This window comes from Macaca mulatta, chromosome 5 (genome assembly GCF_049350105.2).
Source record: "Macaca mulatta isolate MMU2019108-1 chromosome 5, T2T-MMU8v2.0, whole genome shotgun sequence".
NCBI classification, from domain to species: Eukaryota; Metazoa; Chordata; class Mammalia; order Primates; family Cercopithecidae; genus Macaca; species Macaca mulatta.
In genome coordinates this window covers 6,415,191-6,434,779 of record NC_133410.1, presented here as the reverse complement: position 1 = coordinate 6,434,779, position 19,589 = coordinate 6,415,191, and the positions used below count along the sequence as shown (strand labels likewise).

Below are 19,589 nucleotides of genomic sequence, written 5' to 3'. Positions count from 1 at the left end.
TTGAATTTAATGCCTCACAAAATCTGTACAAAATAGGAATGGTTACTGTCCTCATTTTACAGCCGAGGAAACAGACTCAAGTTATATGCTAGCCCAGGGCCACTTGGGTAGGAAGGAGCAGAGCAGGGATTGAACCTGAACCCGGTGCTGCCCAGCCTTGCAGAGAGTACGCCAGTGTCCTCAGGGACCTGGTCCCTTCCTGGCTCCCAGCACTCCCTCCCAAACTCCACTTGACTGAGATCACAGCAGGGCAGCTGTGGGACCAACCTCTTTGACTGAGGTTTCCCATGTGTAGAGTGACTGATCACGTGCCAGTGTGCTGGACAAATGAAGACAGATTGGCGGCCCTCCGCCCACATGAGACTTTTCTATGCACAGGCCCCCAGGTCCCACCCACAGCCTGCACTTGGTCATCTTGCCCTTCCTTCTTGTTTTTTGTTTTCTGAGATAGGGTCTCGCTCTGTCACCCAGACTGGAGTGCAGTGGTGCCAATCATGGGGTCACTGCTGCCTTAAACTCCTGGGCTTGAGCGATCCTCCTGCCTTAGCCTCCCAAGTAGCTAGGACTACAGGCATGCACCACCACACCTGGCTCATTGTTTTATTTATTTACTTTTTTTGGAGAGACAGAGTCTCACCATGTTGCCAAGATGGTCTCTAACTCCTGGGCTCAAGTGGTCCTCCCACCTTGGTCTATCAAAATGCTGGGATCACAGGCAAGAGCCACCACACCTGACTGCCTTGGACTTCTTAGTGTCCCAGCTCTGGCCTGCCCACTGCCCTAGCACCTGACATGCCCTTGCCCTCCTGTCTCTGTCTGTGTGTAATCCCATCCAACCTGCAGGCTCTGGAAGGCCCCCGGCCTCAGGAACACCAGCCAGCTGGGAGAGACAGTGGTAGAATGGGAGCTCTCAGCTGGGGTCTGGCTTCGGCGCCAGGTGGGGCCTTTTGAGGAGCTGTCATTCCAGTGGACACACAGGAGAGGCTTCCCAAGCTGTGAATAGGTAGAGAAGGCCAGGAAGGGTGTCCCCGGCAGAGGGAACAGCCCAGGCAGGGGGAGGGAGGCTGGAAGTATGTGCTGGGTTCAGGGATCTGGGAGTTCTCAGGCGTGGCCAAAGCTCATACACACTAGCTGGTAGGACGCAACAGAAAACAGGCCAGGTCCTCATCACAGGGCCCTCAAGTGCCAGGCTAGGCGATGGACTTGACCCTCTGGGCTCCAGAGAATTCTCTGGTGGCTCACAGTGCCCAGCACTCAAAGCTTTGGAGCCAGGCCTTAGAAGCTGGGTCACCTTGGGCAGGTGGCTGTACTTCGCTGGACCTGTTTGCTCATTAGTAAAACAGGCTGATAGAGATGTGTGAGGAGCAAATAGAACCTCAGTTCTCCAGGGCAACACGGACACCTTGTGTTGCGAGCCCCTCCGCCTGCCCTGCCCTGGAAGCCAGACTGCAGAACGTAGCCCACGCTGTGTCTGTGGGAAACACCTGTTTGCCTGCCCCCTTCTCGGCTCCCCTGGGAGTTCTGGAGGGCTGCGTCTCACCTGCCTCAGTTTCCCTCATGCTGAGGGGCACCCAGCGAGCACCGCATTCCAGAAGGTGAGTCGCATGGCACAAGCAAAGCGTCTTCTCTGTGTGCAGGTGCAGGGCCTGCAGGACATTTCGCCTCGGTCTACAACCCGCTGGCCTGGACGGTCACCACCGTCGTCACCCTGACTGTTGGTTTCCCTGGAGTCCGCGTCACAGATGAGGCGGGCCACCCAGTGCCCTCACAGGTATGGACACGAAATCCTGCCGCAGGGGCCTTGGCCGCTTGCGGAATCCGCTCTGGGCCGGGCACACTGTCTCTTCTGACCCTGCAAGGGAGGCCTTATTGCCTTTGTTTTACAAAAGAGGAAACTGAGGCTCAGAGAAGCAAAGTGCGATTTTTCTTCCCAACACCACCCAATTCTCCACTTTTCTGACACCAACTGAGTGTCCTAAAATCAATTCATTCCTGAACTGAGTAACTGGAGTAAGCACAGACCCCATAAGTTAGGGGCTCAATCTCACAAGACCCCTAATTTCAGACACCAGCCACAAATGGGGTTCCCGGACTACTACACTTGTGTCCTGCTAACTGAATTTCAGGGTTCCCGTGATACACACACACACACGTTTGATAATTCATTAGAACAACTCACAGAACTCAAGCAAGTGCCATACTTACGATAACAGTTTTGTTAGAAAGGGTACAACTAGCTGGGCTTGGTGGCTCACACCTGTAATCCCAGCACTTTGGGAGGCTGAAGTGGGTGGATCACCCAAGGTTAGGAGTTCGAGACCAGCCTGGCCAACATGGTGACACCCTGTGTCCAACTAAAAGTACAAAAATTAGCCAGGCATGGTGGCGCACGGTGGTAATCCCAGCTGCTCAGGAGGCTGAGGCGGGAGAATCACTTTAACCTGGAAGGTGGAGGTTGCAGTGAGCTGAGATCGCGCCACTGCACTCCAGCCTAAGCAACAAGAGTGAGACTCCATCTCAAAAAAAAAAAAAGAAGAAAGAAAGGGTACAACTCAGGGACAGCTGCGGGGAGCACTGGCGAGGTGGAGGCAGGGAGGGCCTAGCATCCCAGCCCTCTAACCCGGGCTCACTTCCTTGGGAGCAGCTCCATCCTGAAGCCACCTATGGGCCTTGCCAGAAGGCATCTCAACAGCATAAGCTCAGATAAGGTTGGAAGGGGCTTGTTATGAACATTAGAAGACACTCCTATCACTCAGGAAGTTCCAGTGGTTTTAGGAGCTCTGTGGCAAGAGCTGCAGACAAAGACCAAATCTATCTATGTTTACTGTACCACAGAGTCCCTGAGGTCACACAGCTGGGAGATGGCAAACTCCCAACCTCCAAACCTTCCTTGGTCAATCGAAGCCGTGGTTCGAGTGAAAGTGTGACAGCCTGCCCTTGTAGGAAGACCTCACCCAGGGACCCACAGCCATTGAGGGCAGTTGGATCCACCCAGCGGACTGATACTGGGCTTGGGGCATCCAATGTGGCCAAAGTCGAGGGCCATCTGTGTCATCATCCCTGTCATCCCCTCATGTACTCGGAGGCCTGCTGAGACTAAGGGACTGGTCAAAGTCCCCCAGCGAGGGAGAGGTAGAGCAGGCTCCACATTCAAGCCCCACCAGCCTTGAGCTGAGCCTTCCCCTGCACCCAGGCCCGGCATTGTGCCCAGCACTAATGGGGTCACGCTACGGGAGATAAGGGCCTCATCTGTCTCAGCCTGCTTGGGCTGCTATGACAAACTATCATAGACTACGTGGCTTAAATGACAGACATTTATTTCTCACAGTTCTGGAGGCAGGAATTCCAAGATCAAGGTGCCAGCATGGCCCAGTTCTGGTGAGGGCCTCTTCCTGGTTGCCATCTTCCTGTGTGTCCTCACATGGCAAAAGAGGCTGAGGGAGCTCTCTGAGGTCTTTTGTATGAGGGCACTAATCCCATTCTTGAGGGCCACACCCTCCTGACCTAATTACCTCCCCAAGGCCCCACCTCCTAAGTGACAACTTGGAATCCGGACGTCAGCCATTTGAGGGGACACAGACATTCAGTCTGTGGCATCACTCATGCTGAGTGGGAGTCAGGAGGTGGCATTAACCGCTCAACTGTTGTGCCCTGCTTACACTTTTTAAAACAATTTTTAGTGTCAATTTTCCTTGTTTTTTTTTTTTTTTTTTTTTGAGACAAAATTTCACTCTGTCATGTGGGCTGGAGTGCAGTGGTACAGTCACAGCTCACTGCAGCCTCGACCTCCCAGGCTGGCCACAGGTGTACATCACCACACATGGCTCATTTTTTTGTTTGTTTTTTGGTAGCGGCAGGGTCTCACTATGTTGCCCAGGCTGGTCTCAAACTCCTGGCCTCAAGCAATCCTCCCAACTCGGCCTCCCAAAGAGCTGGAATTACAGGCATGAGCCACCACACCAAGCCTGTTCACACACCTGTTCGCTGGGCCCCCTTGTATGGGCTGATCCCTAGAAAGGCCTCACATGTGGGAAGCTTTCCCTCACTTCCCTGCCTTTGGGAATATTTGTGATCTAATAGGAATTTCCACCCCGGCGTGTGGGAAAGCCTTCAGGAATCTTAAAGGGGTGCTTTAATGGAGGCGCCGACGTTAGGGATGGGGCCGGACTGCCTCTCTCCACACCACCCAGACACCCCACGTGGGCCAGGCCAACTCCGATTCCAGAGGGCGCCAGACACGCCGCCCAGCTGAGCGTTCTCGGGGAGGTGGGGGAGGGGCTGCCATCACTCATTCACTCAGCAAAGCTCCTGAATGCCCATCCTGGGCCCGGCCCTAGGCTGGGTGCTGGGCCCCTGGACCTGTACGAGGCCAGGCCCTATCTCAGGACACAGACGTGGATGGTGACGGGGTGGAGTGGTGGCTCAGGAGCCAGGGGAGGGGCCCTCGGCTGGAACTGAGACCGAGGAGGAGTTTGTCCAGCACGGAGAGGCAAGGGGAGGGTATAGGTCTGAGCAGACCCCCACACACACCCCTTCCCCACTCAGATGCAGCATCTGTTAAGAGTAGATTCCTTCAATATACATTTCCAGAGCTCCTACTCTCTGTCAGCCCCTGTTCTGGGCGCTGGGGATGGTGTACTAACCAAACAGACACAAATCCCACTGCCTGGGGCATCTGTTCCAGTAGGGGAGATAGGTGATAAGTAAAATAAGAGAAATACGGAATATGATAGACCATGACCACTGTGAGGGAGGCAGGCACTAGAGCAAGTTGCAGGGCTCGGGACACATTTTCACTAGGTGGGCCAGGCCTCATCAATGCGGGATCAGGCAGACAGGGGACAGGTGTCTGCTGTATTTGGGATAAAGGCTGGGTTGGGGGGTGTGTACACCATTATTGAGCTTGCTAATAGGGCCCCCCAAAAGGCCTCCCCACTGGGGCACAGGAACTGAGGGGGTGCAGTACCCTCCTCCAGCCTCCCTCCCCAAATCAGACACCTCAGAGGTGAGCAGAGGCCAGGAGAGTTAACCTGGAAAAGTCCCTCCACGTGGGGATGAGAAGATCGGGGTATGGCCCCTCCCAGGAGAAGGTAGTCCAGGTGGAGGGCACAGCGTGGCACAGGCTCAGAAGCAGGAAAGGGCAGGAGAGTCAGGAAGGAAGGGTTGGTGATGCTAGAGCCCCAGGGGCCAGAGGAGAGAGCAAGGATGCCGCAGGGAGGAGGCTGGGTCCCAGAGGAGGCTTCCTTCCCCGATTGCAGCAAAGGTCTCGAAAAGCTCACTCTGGTTGCTGCAGTGGATGGGTTGGTGGGCACAGGAGTGGATATGGGAACAGCAGTGCAGATGCTGGGCAGTTACCTAGGGAGGGGCCACAGCAGCTGTGACCAGGCAGAGGCCACAGGGAAGGGAGATGAGAGGCCTCACAAAGGCAGTGGGGGGCCTTGGTGGTGGGTGGGAGTGGCTGGAGGGTGGGGGATGGGGAAAGGGAGTGACTGACGGATGGGATGACTAGGGGGTAGGGGTGGAGAAAGCTGGACAGCGAGGAGCAGAAGGTGCAGGGTAGCTGCTGGAAGGGCCATCGTTGGATGGGGATGCTGTGGGGAGCAGGTGTGGGTGGGATGGGGTAGCTGGTGAGGTCAGCTGTGGACATCCAGGTGGAGGCATCAAGCACGAAGCTGTATTCATGGATCTCAGGTTCCAGAAGGGGTCAGTGGATTTGGGTTTGGTTTTGGAAGTCATCACTTTGGTTGATGAAGGATGATTAAAGGAGCTGGGGGTGTTCAGGAGCTCCCAGTTCAGGAGCTGAGAGTAAGAGAAGCTTTGGGGACCCAAGAACCAGCTATCTTCAGGTCGCTGAAGGGTTCTCCCAGGACTGATGTGGTTTGTGGGGATGCAAGAAGAGAAGGCCAGAACCGGGGGCAGGAAGGAGAACTCGGCAGGGTCCGAGAGATGGAAAGACACTGCTGCCTCAGCAGGTAGTGAGCACCCCATTCCAGAAGGTGTGTGAACTGACAGTTACAAGTCTCATCCCGCTGGCCTCGCAGATCCAGAACTCAACAGAGACCCCTTCTGCCTATGACCTGCTTATCCTGACCACAATCCCAGGCCTCAGTTATCGGCACTACAGCATCAGACCCACTGCAGGGGCCCAAGAGGGCACCCAGGAACCAGCTGCCACTGTGGCCAGCACGCTTCAATTTGGCCGCAGGCGGAGGAGACGCACCAGCCCTGCGGGCAGGCACTTGGTGCCTGTGGCAAACGACTGCTACATTGTGCTGCTCGACCAGGATACCAACCTGATGCACAGCATCTGGGAGAGGTAAGGTGCAGCCATTGCTGTCTCTGAGGCACAGGCATGCCAGGACCCTGCCTATGTCAGATCCCTACCCGGATTCTCCATTTGCTCACTTGCCTGGGGAAGGACAGATGGTGGTGAAACCCCTTCCTGCTATTGTGATCTTTAATTCTAGAAGCGTGAGCCTGGGCCAGTGCAGGAAAGGCTTTCATATACTTTTTCATTCCAGGGCTGTTGATCCATGGAAAAAAAGGAGCACTGAGGGACTCACTCTGAGAAAAAAAAGAAATATTGTTATCCACTTTTTTTTTTAATTTAGAGAAACATAAAATCTCTATTCAGTAAATAGTGATACTGTCTTTAAAGCAGGAAGGGACTTTCAAAATCATCTAGTCCCACCCACCCACCTGTCTACTTACCCAACTATTCACCCACCCACTTATCTACCCACCCAGTTATCCATCCATCCATCCATCCACCCATTTATCCAACCACCCACCCGCTTACCCATCCATCCATCCATCTACCTACCCACCCATTCATCATCCATCCATCTACCCACCCACCTATGTACCTACCCGTTCATCTCTCCATCCACTCAGCCAACCTCCCATTCATTCATTCATTCATTCAGCAGCTATTTGTGGACATCAGAGTGGGCAGCTGACCTCCCAAGAAAGACCTCGTGGCCGGTTTGTCCTTCCTAGGCCACGTCCGGTGCAGTCTTCATCAGGCCCAGCTGCCTCTGCCAGAACACCCACCTCGTCTCCTGACGTGGCCTCCCAACCGAGAGGAGCACATGGCAGAAAGTGAGGGGACAGGAAGGGGCAGAGGGGAGATGGAAGAAGAGGAGGGAGAGAAGGAGGGAGAGGGGCGTTTGTACCGAGGTGGGTGTCAGGGGATCCCAGCTCAAGGTCACTGTCACAGCTCCCTGCCCACAGAGCTCCAGAACTTCTCTGGGAATGGGGCCCCAGTCAGGTCCGTCCTCATCTTCCCCTAGTGGATCCTGAGGGAGAGCGGGGCAGGTGCAGGGGTGACAGCAGCCAGCATGGGTGGCTGGCAAGGGGGCAGTTGGGCAGAGGAGCTGCAGAAATGGGGGAAGGCCCAGCACGGTCCGAGCCTGCCAGGTTAGGCTGGGAGAGGCAGAATGTGCCCTGCCCCTTCCTCGCTCAGGCCCCACGCCCCCTCTGTAAATGCCCCTTAGGGCAGCCCCCAGACCCCACATGCCTCAGCCAGGGTCCCACCTGGCATTTCTAGCACTGGAGCTCAGGCCGTCCTGTCCTATTTGTGGCCCTGTCTGTCTCTCTTGCTTCTGAACTCCAATGAGGACGGAGTTCTTATTAGGCTCCCCAAACCCCGCCAGGGGTAAGCCTTGCAAGACCAATGCCTGTCGCCTGAGGAAAAAGGAGGAGCTGTTGGTATTCAGAGTAGGGGCCATCTAGAGACGACACCTGGGGCCAGGCCTCAGGCCTTGAGGGCATAGGGGAGGTCATTCCACAGGGAAAAGACCCTCTGTGTAGAGGCCTGGGGTGAGAAGCCAAAGGTGCAGACACCAACCCCAGGGCAGTTTGGGTTGCGGGGAGCGCTTTTGTTCCTTATGTAACCGCTTGACTGAGATGCACTTCACATACCACACAGCTCATCCATTTAGAGTGGGCAATTCAGTGGGTTTTGGTGCATTCACAGAGTTGTGCAGCCATCACCACAATCAATTTTAGAACGTTTTCATTACTCCAGAAAGAAACCTCATGCTGTTGAGCAATCACTCCCCATCTTCCCCTCCTCGACAGGCCCTGGCAATCCTGGTCTATTTCTGTCTATATGGATTTGCCTGTTCATACCATATGTGGTCCTTTTGCAACTCACTTCTTTCACTTCACATATTTTCTTCTTTTTCACTTTTTGATTGATTGATTGATTGACTGATTGATTGATTGAGACAGTCTCACTCTGTAATCTAGGCCGGATTGCAGTGGCACAATCATGGCTCACTGCAGCCTCAACCTCCTCCGGGGCTCAAGTGATCCTCCCACCTCAGCCTCCTGAGTAGCTGGGATTACATGTGCGTACCACCACACCCAGCTAATTTTTGTGTTTTTTGTAGAGATGGGGTTTCACTATGTTGCCCAGGCTGGTCTCAAACTTCTGAGCTCAAGTGATCCGCCTGCCTCAGCTTCCCAAAGTGGGATTACATGTGCATACCACCAAACCCAGCTGATTTTTGTGTTTTTTGTAGAGATAGGGTTTCACTATGTTGCCCAGGCTGGTCTCAAACTCCTGAGCTCAAGTGATCCGCCTGCCTCAGCTTCCCAAAGTGCTGGGATGACAGGCATGAGCCACCATGCCCAGCCCACTAAGCATGTTTTCAAGGTTCATCAGTATCGTAGCACGTATCAGTACGTCATTCCTTTTCATGGCTGAATACTATTCCATCGCATGTATGTACCACATTTTGTTTATCCATTCTTTAGTTGATGGACATTTGGGTTGTTTCCACATTTTAGCTACTATCAATAATGCTGCTCTGAACATTCATGCACAAGTTTTTGCGTGGACATACATTTTTGTTTCTCCTGGGTACATAGCTAGGAGTAGAATTGCTTGGTCATAAGCTAACTCTATGTTTAACTCTTTGAGGAACTGCCAGACCGTTTTCCAAAGCGGCTGCACCATTTTCTGTTCCTCCCAGCAGCGGATGAGGGTTCCGATTTCTTCACATCCTCGCCCACACTCGTTATTTTCTGTCTTTTCAATTATAGCCATTCTCGTGGGCGAGAAGTGGCATCTTCTGATGGTTTTGATTTGCATTTCCCTGCTAACTAATGGTGTTGAGCATCTCTTCATGTACTTACTGGTCACTAGCATATCTTCTGTGGTGAGATGTGCCTTTATATCCTTTGCCTATTTTTAAATCGGCTTGTCTTTTATTATTGAGTTGTAAGAGTTCTTTATATATTCTAGCTACAAGTCCCTTGTCAGATATATGATTTGCAAATCCCTCCTTCCATTCCATGGCTTGTCTTTTTACTCTTTTGATGGCCCCTGGGGGAGCTTTTTAAAAGGACGGTGTGGGGAAGGGGTCCAGAGCCAGAGACCTCAATTTTTTTCTTTCTCTTCTTCCACCAGCACTCAGTAGAACCCTCCTCAGCCTGCCTCGATTTCCTTCCCCACCCTCACCACGATCCCACAGAGAAGTGGAGGCCATCCACCTCACTGTCCACCCACAGCCAGGCCAGACTCAGATACAAATACATCACTTGTGTGCTTGCTTAGACCAAAGATTGCATTTTACAATTAAAATACTGGACCCCCTCCTGCTCTTCTCCCATCCTCTGTCCTAACACAAACATCCTGATAGAAGGGAGGGAGCACAGAATTTGGAGTTGGGGCTGAATTTGAGTTCTGGCTTGCACACTTCCTAGATGTGCGATCTTGGGTGCATGATGTCACAACTTCCAGCCTCGGATGCCTCGGGAGTGGGATGGGTGAATAGTCCCTGCCCGTGGGGGTTGGGAGAATTTAACCAGGTGAAGTCAGTGAAGGCTCTGGCCCGTGACGTAGGGTCGGTACACATTGGTGTCCTGCTGGACAGCTGGGGGTCAGCGTGACAAAAGCCCATTTCTGCACTGGTTTCACTTGCAGACCACAGCCTGGGTGAGCCAGTTCCACCTCTTGGGGGTGCCCTCTGCTGACAGCTTACGGTTCCTGTCTGCAGGCTCTGTCCCTCTCCTCCTTTGTGACCTGTTCTGGGACAGGATGGAGTCTAAGGCCACACGGGCTGTGGGTGGTGTCTCAGGGCTTCTAGATGAGCCGAGTCGCGTGGCCTCATGAGTGCTACGCAGGCTGCTCAGATGGCATCTGGAGAGAGAGGCTTGCCAGCCGGTGTCTGTGAAACCTTGTGCAGGATGAGAATGACATCTTCTCTCTCCTGCCTCTGCAGACAGAGCAACCGAACGGTGCGCGTGACCCAGGAGTTCCTGGAGTACCACGTCAACGGGGATGTGAAACAGGGCCCCATTTCCGATAACTACCTGTTCACACCGGGCAAGGCCGCGGTGCCTGCGTGGGAAGCTGTGGGAATGGAGATCGTGGCGGGACAGCTTGTGACTGAGATCCGGCAATACTTCTACAGGTGCTTCCCCCCGGGGTGACCCCACAGCCCGGCACACAGTCAGCGCACACGTGCAGGCAGCTCAGTGAATGAGGGTCTGCCTTTGCTCTGAACCCCAGCTCCTGGGCCGTGTTTGACATGTGGTTTGATGAAGAAATGAATTGCTCTGGCATCTGCGTGCTGGTTGCATTTGCGTGCGCTACGTCACATTGGTTGGGAGCTAAGTTCAGAGCTGGGAGAGAGACCCACAGACCCTAGGGCCCACAGAGCACCTGTTCTTCCATGATCAGAGCAGATGTAAGGCAGGCCCGGCATGGCAGCCCTACGGCGTCGGGGAACCAGACTGCTCCCAGCTGCTCCGGGTCCTGGGCGGTGCTATTGTCCACATGACCCAAGAAGGCTCCCTGCCTTTCAGCCCTACCATGCTCTGCCCACCCTGCCCACGTGAAGGAAGGGAAGCAAAAAGGAAGCATCTAGAAGGTTCCTGGAGCTTTACTTACTGAGGCTCCCTTCTCCTCTAGGAACATGACAGCACGGAATTACACATATGCAATCCGCTCCCGGCTTACCCATATGCCGCAGGGCCATGACGGGGAGCTGCTCTGCCACCGGATAGAGCAGGAGTACCGAGCCGGCCCCCTGGAGCTGAACCGCGAGGCTGTCCTGAGGACCAGCACCAGCCTAAACAACCAGCAGGTCATCTACTCAGACAACAACGGCTACCAGATGCAGCGGAGGCCCTACCTTTCCTATGTGAACAACAGCATCGCCCGGGTATGCCCTGCGATGCCCACAAGGCACACTCCCGATGGCGCCTTTCCTGGACCCATTAAGCATCAACTTGTAGCAGTGGAGGCCAGTAGAGACCTCCAGTGAGAATGTTTTTTTCCTATTTTTTTTTTAAGATGGAGTCTCACTCTGTCACCCAGGCTGGAGTGCAGTGGAGCGATCTCAGCTCACTGCGACCTCTGCCTCCCAGGTTCAAGCGATCCTCCTGCCTCAGCCTCCTGAGTAGCTGAGATTACAGCCGCCTGCCACCACGCCCAACTAATTTTTGTATTTTTAGTAGAGATGGGGTTTCACAATGATGGCCAGGCTGGTCTCGAACTCCTGACCTCAGATGATCCGCCCGCCTAGGCCTCCCAAAGTGCTGGGATCACAGACGTGAGCCGCTGCACCCGGCCTCCAGAGAATTCTTTTAAAGCCTGTGTGTCTGCCCGTTCAGGGCTTGAGCGTGCAGGCCGTGAGTCAGACTGGTGTCTGAGTTCTGGTGCTACCACAGACAAGAATGGTATGTGCCTTGGCTTGTGCCTCAGTTTCCTCTCCTGTAAAATGGCTGCTTCATCAAAGGGTCATTGTGAGGATCCATGAGATGATACTTGGCCAGGGCTTGCCCAGGGCCTGCACCCACGCCAGCTGGGCCGTATGCTCGGAAGCCACAGAGCTGGTGTCTGAACCCCGGTCTGTTCAGGGGTCCAAAGTTAGGGTCCTGGCCCCACGCTGCTGCTGTGCCTGTTGGGAGCACTAGCTGGGATGGCCAGAAGGTGATGCCTGACCTACCTTGTCCTTTGCCCCAATCGCCCTCTTGGGGACGTTTCTCTCTGCAGAATTACTACCCCATGGTTCAGTCGGCCTTCATGGAGGATGACGAAAGCAGGCTTGTGTTGCTGTCAGAGCGGGCACATGGCATCTCCAGCCAAGAGAATGGGCAGGTGGAGGTAGGAGGCATGGTCTGTCCCGCAGCAGCCCCTCGTGGCCCCCCACAGGCATGCCCAGGTGCAAGCCGGGCCTCTCGGACAATGCCTTCCCACAGGTCATGCTCCACCGGCGGCTGTCGAACAACTTCGACTGGGACCTGGGCTACAACCTCACGCTGAACGACACCTCAGTCGTCCACCCAGTGCTCTGGCTTCTGCTGGGATCCTGGTCCCTCACCGCTGCTCTGGGCCAAAGGAGTGCAGTGGCCCTGCAGCACAGGCCCGTGGTGCTGTTCGGAGACCTGGCCGGTAAGGGGTGCCCTTTCAGAGTAATGTCATCACGGCCCCAGCACCAGCCAGGCCAGGTTGGGCCTTGGGAGGGGCCTGTGCCCTCATGAATCTGGGCCACTTTTGGGCAGGAAGGGACCTCAGGGACCTCTAGTCCAAGCCCCTGATTTAACAGATGGGCAAACTGAGGGCAAACAGTGGCTCACTTAAGGTCATACAACTAGTAGGTACAGAGCTGGGACTCACCCATTTCACCATATGCCTCTTCCCTGTGTCTTCTCCATTTTCTTCTCTGAAGTATCTTTTCCTTTCTTAACATGACATTATGCCACCATGTCACTTTAGGTCTGGAGGCTTAGCATTTAAAAGACTGGTTTGTTGGCCTGGCGTGGTGGTGCATGCCTGTAATCCCAGCTACACAGGATACTGAGGCGGGAGAATCACTTGAACCCAGGAGGCAAAGGTTGCAGGGAGCTGAGATTGCGCCGTTCCACCTCAGCCTGGGTGACGGAGCAAGACTCTGTCTCAAAAATAAAAATGAAAGACAATTTTGGTCTGAATCTAGGTGTGCTGTCACCAGGTGGGGGTATTCCTAATCTATAGTCTAATCTGAAGGACTTATTCTGTACCTCCACCAAGGCTTCTATGGATCAGATCAACGACCATGTAGTTCTGTGTCTCTATAAAGTAGCAGAACATGAGAAACATTAAACAATGATTACATTTAGTCTTTTTGGAGCTGCGAGACCTAGATACAATTTGCTGCCATTCTCACCATTCCTTAAACTCTTTTCTTTTCCTGCTCACCTATGGAGGTTTTGATTAGCATGTGCTTCCCTGCTTTGGTTTTAGAGCCAGAACCTTCCCAGGACAGTAGCAAGCAGGCAGGCTGTCACCCACCCATGCAACAAGCATACACTGAGCACTTGCAGGGTGCCTGTGCCACACACCGGAGATGGAGAAGAGCAGCCCCTGACCCAGGAGAGTTTTCCTGGGCTGTTGGACAGGGGAGGTGTGTTCGTATAGAGCCAGGATTCAGGGTGGAGAGGGAGCCATAGAGGGCCTGGTGTTTCGCGGGTGTGGAGGAGTGTGAGACCACAGCTGGGAGGAGGTCAGGGATCAGGTCCAGGGGATGTCAGTTAAGGTTCTTTGGAAGTAACAGAGCCTAAAGGGGCAGCTATTTGGGCAGAGCCTGGAGAAGCTTACGGAATCTAAGGAGGAGCTGGACACAAGGTCCAGACAGGCACGGGGCAGGGCAGCTCTGGGCATCTCAGGAGCAGAGGCTCACAGCCTTGTCTCCCAGGACTGCCATTGAGCCGCCTCTGGTTCCCATGCTTCAGATTCCCAGAAGAGGAAATCCGATTGGTCTAGCAGGGTCACGTTCTGCTCCCAGACCAGTCAGTGGTTCCTTCTGGGTAGCCGGGGCTTTTCCTGCAAAAGGAGATAAGGCTGTGTCTGAGAAAGCCCCATGGCTGTTGTCAGCTCCATCCCACCTGGCCTCACTCTGGTCTCTGTTGGTTGCAAGTAAGGGAGACCCAACATGAAGTAGCTGAGCCCCCAAGGAGAGTGCATGGTGAGGCCCACATAACCAAGGGAAGGGCGGGGTGGAACTGGGCCTCAGGGCCTGGAGCCCTCGTGAGGCTGTCCCTGTGCATCTCTCACCTGCACTTCTCTCCGTCTGCAGACGTTCCTTCACCTCCCACCTGGGATGTGACTCTAAACAGCTCTGGGGCTGCCCTCAAAGAACAGCTCTGTCTTCCCCACTCAAAAGGACCTAAGACTTGGACTTTCCAGTTCCCAGTGCAAAAGTCCTGGGGAAAGATTCTGATTGGTCCTGCTGGGGTCAGGTGGCCCATACCTGAACCAATCAGCATGGCCTGGGGTATTGTAAGAAGTTGGTAGCTCCAGCTGAACATCTAGACTTGGAAGGAGTAGGGGCCAGGTGCCTTCTGAGCAGAGAGACCAGTAGATGACAAAACGGGTGGAACTGGCATCCCAGATCTTGAGTAGAAAACAGGGCTCTGGCCAGACATGGTGGCTCACACTTGTAATCCCAGCACTTTGGGAGGCCAAGGAGGGAGGATCACTTAAGCCCAGGAGTTTAAGACCAGCCTGTGAGACCCTGTTTCTACAAAACATTTTTTAAAATTTGGCCAGGGTGGTGGCCTATAGTCCCAGCTACTTGGGAGGCTGAGGTGGGAGGATAGTTTGAGCTCAGGAGTTTGAGACTGCAGTGAGCTGTGATTGCACCACCGCACTCTGGCCTGGGTGACAGAGCAAGTCCCTATCTAGAAAGAAGGAAGGAAGGGGAAGGGAAGGGGAAAAGAGAGAGAGGGAGGGAGGGAGGGAGAGAGGGAGGAGGAAGGAAGGAAAAGGAAGGAAGGAAGAGGGAGGGAGGAGGAAGGAAGGAAGGAAAGAAGGAAGGAGAGAGAAAAGAGGGCTGTGCATGAACTTGCCGTGTTATCTTGAATAAGTTTTGTTCCCTCTGGGCTTTCTTTCCTCGTCTCTGGTTTGAGATGGCTAGGCTGAGGAGAGTCAGGGTCCTCCCAACTCTTAAGCTCTATGGTCTGAGCAAAGGCAGGGAAGTGGAAGCCTGGGGCATTGGGAGCACAGACACTTCGGGCTGGAGCGGGGTAGGCTACCCACAAGGATGCATGGGAGGTGGCTGGCAGGGGCAGGGGCATGTCATGTGCAGAGCTCTGAGTGCCAGGAGGAGGAGTTGAGCCCCAAACCCTCTCCTCACTCTGTCCATCTGCCTTGCAGGGACTGCGCCAAAGCTCCCAGGACTCCAGCAGCAAGAGGCTGTGACACTGCCCCCTAATCTTCATCTGCAGATCCTGAGCATCCCTGGCTGGCGCTACAGCTCCAACCACACGGAGCACGCTCAGAGTCTCCGGAAAGGTGAGGCAGGTGCCCTGGGGTCTCAGACCCGCTCGTCCCTCCCTGAGTCACCCAGGCTTCCGGGCCCACTACCAGACAGGGGCTCACCTTAGAGCTATCGTGGCTCTGCAGGGTCACCTGGTTTCTTATCTGGCACATGGGGAGAGTGAGGCCCAGGGAGAGTCAGTGATCAGTCACTTGGCAAGCTGGAGGCAAGGCGGGCCTGGCCCCCAGCCCTGTGACCCCAGCCCATTCTGAGTGGATCCATCTCAGCCCGCCATCCGCAACTGAGACTAAGGAACTAGTTAAAGTCCCCCTGACCCTCAGGGGTGCCTGCCAGTCCTGCTTCCTCCTAGAGCCCCCAAACACCCAAATTTCCACTCATCCTCTGAGCTTAGGCAGCCTAACTATTGGGAGCTTCCACTCACTGATTCAACAGCACATCTCGTGCCAGGCTCCGGGGAATGAGCAGTGACCAAGGTGGGCAAGGTCCCGGCTCTCTGAGTGCTTGGTCTAGAGGGGAAGCAGTCAAGTCACAAGGCAGTAATGACAAGGACAAGAGGAATCCCCCTGCACAGCATGACCCGGGGAGGGGGGCTCCCCAAGGGAGCAACACCTGCTGGGAACCGACTTGTCCTGTTGCCAGAGCCCCAGCTGCACCTTCTCTGCCCACTCTACAGTGTGAGCAGCTGAAAGGCAGGGTCGGACTATGCCTCAGCCATCCTCAGGCCCCCAAGGCCTGGCACACCTGCAGAATTAAGAATAGGAGGAAAAGGGTGGGGCGCAGTGGCTCACACCTGGAATCCCAGCACTTAGGGAATCCGAGGCAAGCGGATTGCTTGAGCCAAGGAGTTCAAGACCAGCCTGGGCAGCATAGGAAGACCCTGTCTCTATAAAAATAAAAATAGAAAAGTTCACTGGGCGTGGTGGCGTGTGCCTGAGCCTGCTTTCCCAGGCACCTGCAGCCCCCTTGTGAAATGGGATCCGTCACCATTCTGCTGTGCAGGACACAGGAGGTCTTCCCTGGCTTTGGAGCTGGAACCCCTCACCACCACACCAGGAGATGTGGAAGCACTTTCACAAACCTCTTGGCTTTTGTGATCTTGGGCAGCCATTTCCCTGTGCCATTCTGAAAACCAGCTACCCCACAGCCCCGTGATAGCTTCTTAAAAATGGGCCAGGCGAGGTGGCTCACATCTGTAATGCCAGCACTTTGGAAGGCCGAGGTAGCAGGATCACTTCAGGCCAGGAGTTCGAGACCAGCCTGGGCAACATAGCTAGACTCTGTCTCTACAAAAAAATTAAAAAATGAGTCGGGTGTGGGGATGCATGCCTGTGGTCCCAGCTACTCAGGAGGCTGAGGTGAGAGGATCACTTGAGGCCAGGAGTTCAAGGCTGCAGTGAGCTGTGATCATGCTACTGCACTCCAGCCTGGGCAACAGAGCGAGACCCTGTCTCTTAAAAAAAATGTTTTTTTTCTTTGACACAGAGTCTCACTCTGTTGCCCATGTTGGAGTGCAGCGGTGTGATCTTGGCTCACTGCAACCTCCACCACCCAGGTTCAAGCAATTCTCTTACCTCAGCCTCCCTGGTAGCTGGAATTACAGGTGCTCACCAGCATGCCCAGCTAATTTTTGTAATTTTGTATTTTTAATAGAGACAGGTTTCACTGTGTTGGCCAGGCTGGTCTCGAACTCCTGACAGCAGGCCTTCTTGGCCTCCCAAAGTGCTGGGATTACAGTTGTGAGCCACCACACCCTGCCAAATCTTTTTTTTTTTTAATACTGATGCCTCAGTTCTAATCCCAGACAGATTGATTCAGTCAGCTTTGAGGCATAGCTACAGAGCTGAGGTTCTACCAGCCAGGGTTTAGAAAGCACCTGTGTTAACCAGGTCCTCTCTCCAGGACCTTGAACTGAGTGCTTTCCTCTGAGCCTCAGTCTTCCCATCTGTAAAACAGGAGCAATAGCAATGAACCTTTCTGAGTGGGAAGGTCAGGGATGGGACAGGAGATCACATACATCTCATGGCAAATGACAGCATTATATCAGTCAGGGCGGCTGGTGTATGCTGCAGTAACGAAGAGCCCCAAATGCCACGGTCTTAACAGTATACATTCATTTCTCCCCCATGCTGTGCATCCAGTGGGGTTAGCAGGAAGGTTTTTCTTGCTGTGGCCGCCAAGCCCCCCGCTGATGGAGTTTGTATTGCAGCACGTGCTTCCTCTCTCACCAAGGCAGGAAAAAGCTTCTGCCAGGAAGTACTGCGTCACTTCAGCTCACCTTGCATTGGCCACAGAGGCCACGCAGCCTCCCCCGACTTCAAAGGGAGACAGGGTATGAGAGACTGGAGTATTTGAGGACATGCCCCATCATGCCCACAATAGTGGACGAGGATGGAAACATTGCAGCTGGTGTCATGGTGGGCAGCCTTACAGTCGGCTAGACCTGGGTGGGAATCCTCCCTCTGCCACACCCCAGCTGTGTGCCTCAGGCAGGTGACTGCCCCACTCTGAGCCTTCGTTTCCTTGTCGAGTGGGGGCCATGTCAGCTGTCTCACAGGGAGTGTATTAGTCTGTTCTCATAAAGACATTTCCAAGACTGGGTAATTTATGAAGAAAGGAGGTTTAATGGACTCACAGTTCCACGTGGCTGGGGAGGCCTCATAATCATGGCAGAAGGCAAATGAGGAGCAAAGGCATGTCTTACATGGTGGCAGGCGAGAGAGTGTGTGCAGGGGAACTGCCCTTTACAAAATCATCAGATCTCGTGAGACTTACTATCACAAGAACAGCACAGGAAAGATCCGCCCCCATGATTCAATTACCTCCCACCAGGTCCCTCCCACAACATGTGGAAATTATGTGAGCTACAATACAAGATGAGGTTTGGGTGGGGACACAGCCAAGCCACATGGAGGAGGTTAAGGATAGGAAATGGAGCTGAGTGTGTAAAGCAGCGGGTAATGACCAGGGGCATTGGGGTTGGTTGATGAGGGTCTTCACTGCCACCTTTCTTCTGTCCCCAAAGGCCATCGAGGAGAAGCCCAGGCTGACCTCCACCGTGTCCTGCTGCGGCTCCACCACCTGTATGAAGTGGGCGAGGACCCAGTCCTGTCTCAGCCAGTGACAGTGAATCTGGAGGTGAACTTCCCCACCCCCATCCAGACCATGAGCCAGGGAAGCAAACCCTAGATGTGGCCCCAAGAAACTGCCTTGGCAAAGAGATCCACGAGGGCGTCCTCCCAAATGGACGCCGGTATGGGCCCCGCCCCGCCCTTCTTTGTGGTCTTCTGGGTTTGTCAGGTATTTCAACTGGCCTGTTTTTTGAGGGTTTTTTTGTGTGAGAGAGACAGGATCTCACTCTATTGCCCAGTCTGGAGTACAGTGGCACAATCTCAGCTCACTGCAACCTCTGCCTCCCTGGCTCAAGTGATCCTCCCACCTCAACCTCCCAAGTAGCCAGGACCACAGAGGCATATCACCATGCTGGCTAATTTTTATTTTATTTATTTATTTATTTATTTATTTTTTGGAGACGGAGTTTCACTCTTGTCCCCCAGGCTAGAGTGCAATGGCATGCTCTCGGCTCACCACAACCTCCATCTCCCAGGTTCAAGCGATTCTCCTGCCTCAGCCTCCCAAGTAACTGGGATTACAGGCATGCGCCACCACGCCTGGCTAATTTTTTTGTACTTTTAGTAGAGACAGGGTTTCTCCATGTTGGTCAGGCTGGTCGCGAATTCCTGACCTCAAGTGATCCACCCATCTCGACCTCGCAAAGTGCTGGGATTACAGGCGTGAGCCACCACGCCCAGCCTATGTTTTTTATTTTTAGTAGAGACAGGGTCTTGCTATGTTGCCCAGGCTGGTCTCGAACTCCTGGCCTCAAGCAATCTGCCTGTCTCAGCCTCCTGAAGTGCTGGGATTACAGGCATGAGTGGCCTGCATTTTATTTATTTCTTATTTATTCTGTAGTAAAACTTTTAAAACACAGACATCATCTGTGTAATCCGAAAAACAGAACAGATTCTCCATAGAGTTGCTTTGAGAGGTGGCTTAGAGTCAGACAATCCAGGGTCCACAGGCCGCTCTACAGGTAAGTCTCAGGCACCCCATGCCTCTGGGCCTCAGTTTCCCCCCATGTAAAATGGGGAGAGGTGAGAGTTCTTTGCCCAGAAGGTTGTTGACAGGCCCTGGCATTAAGGGGCCTTGTGCAGTGTCAGGGCCCCCAGGCCTCGGCCCCTTCCAGGTTCCTCTCTTGGCTGATGTTGCTCTCTCAGCCCCACCATCAGGCGAGGCTTCCGCCACCTGGCCTGCCCA

The 19,589-nt window shown here is 54.1% G+C and overlaps 1 protein-coding gene across 2 annotated transcripts in view; it reads left to right on the top strand.

Moving 5' to 3' along the window:
• Positions 1-19,589, top strand: part of MAN2B2 (mannosidase alpha class 2B member 2) — a 46,615-nt gene that overhangs the window by 22,875 nt on the left and 4,151 nt on the right. For both annotated transcript variants that reach the window (XM_078003146.1, XM_015137944.3), the window contains exons 10-17: positions 1,638-1,771; positions 6,042-6,316; positions 10,233-10,424; positions 10,925-11,177; positions 12,011-12,121; positions 12,217-12,409; positions 15,152-15,289; positions 18,298-18,410. In XM_078003146.1, the coding sequence (XP_077859272.1) occupies positions 1,638-1,771; positions 6,042-6,316; positions 10,233-10,424; positions 10,925-11,177; positions 12,011-12,121; positions 12,217-12,409; positions 15,152-15,289; positions 18,298-18,410 (1,409 nt within the window). The remainder of the gene's footprint in view (positions 1-1,637; positions 1,772-6,041; positions 6,317-10,232; positions 10,425-10,924; positions 11,178-12,010; positions 12,122-12,216; positions 12,410-15,151; positions 15,290-18,297; positions 18,411-19,589) is intronic.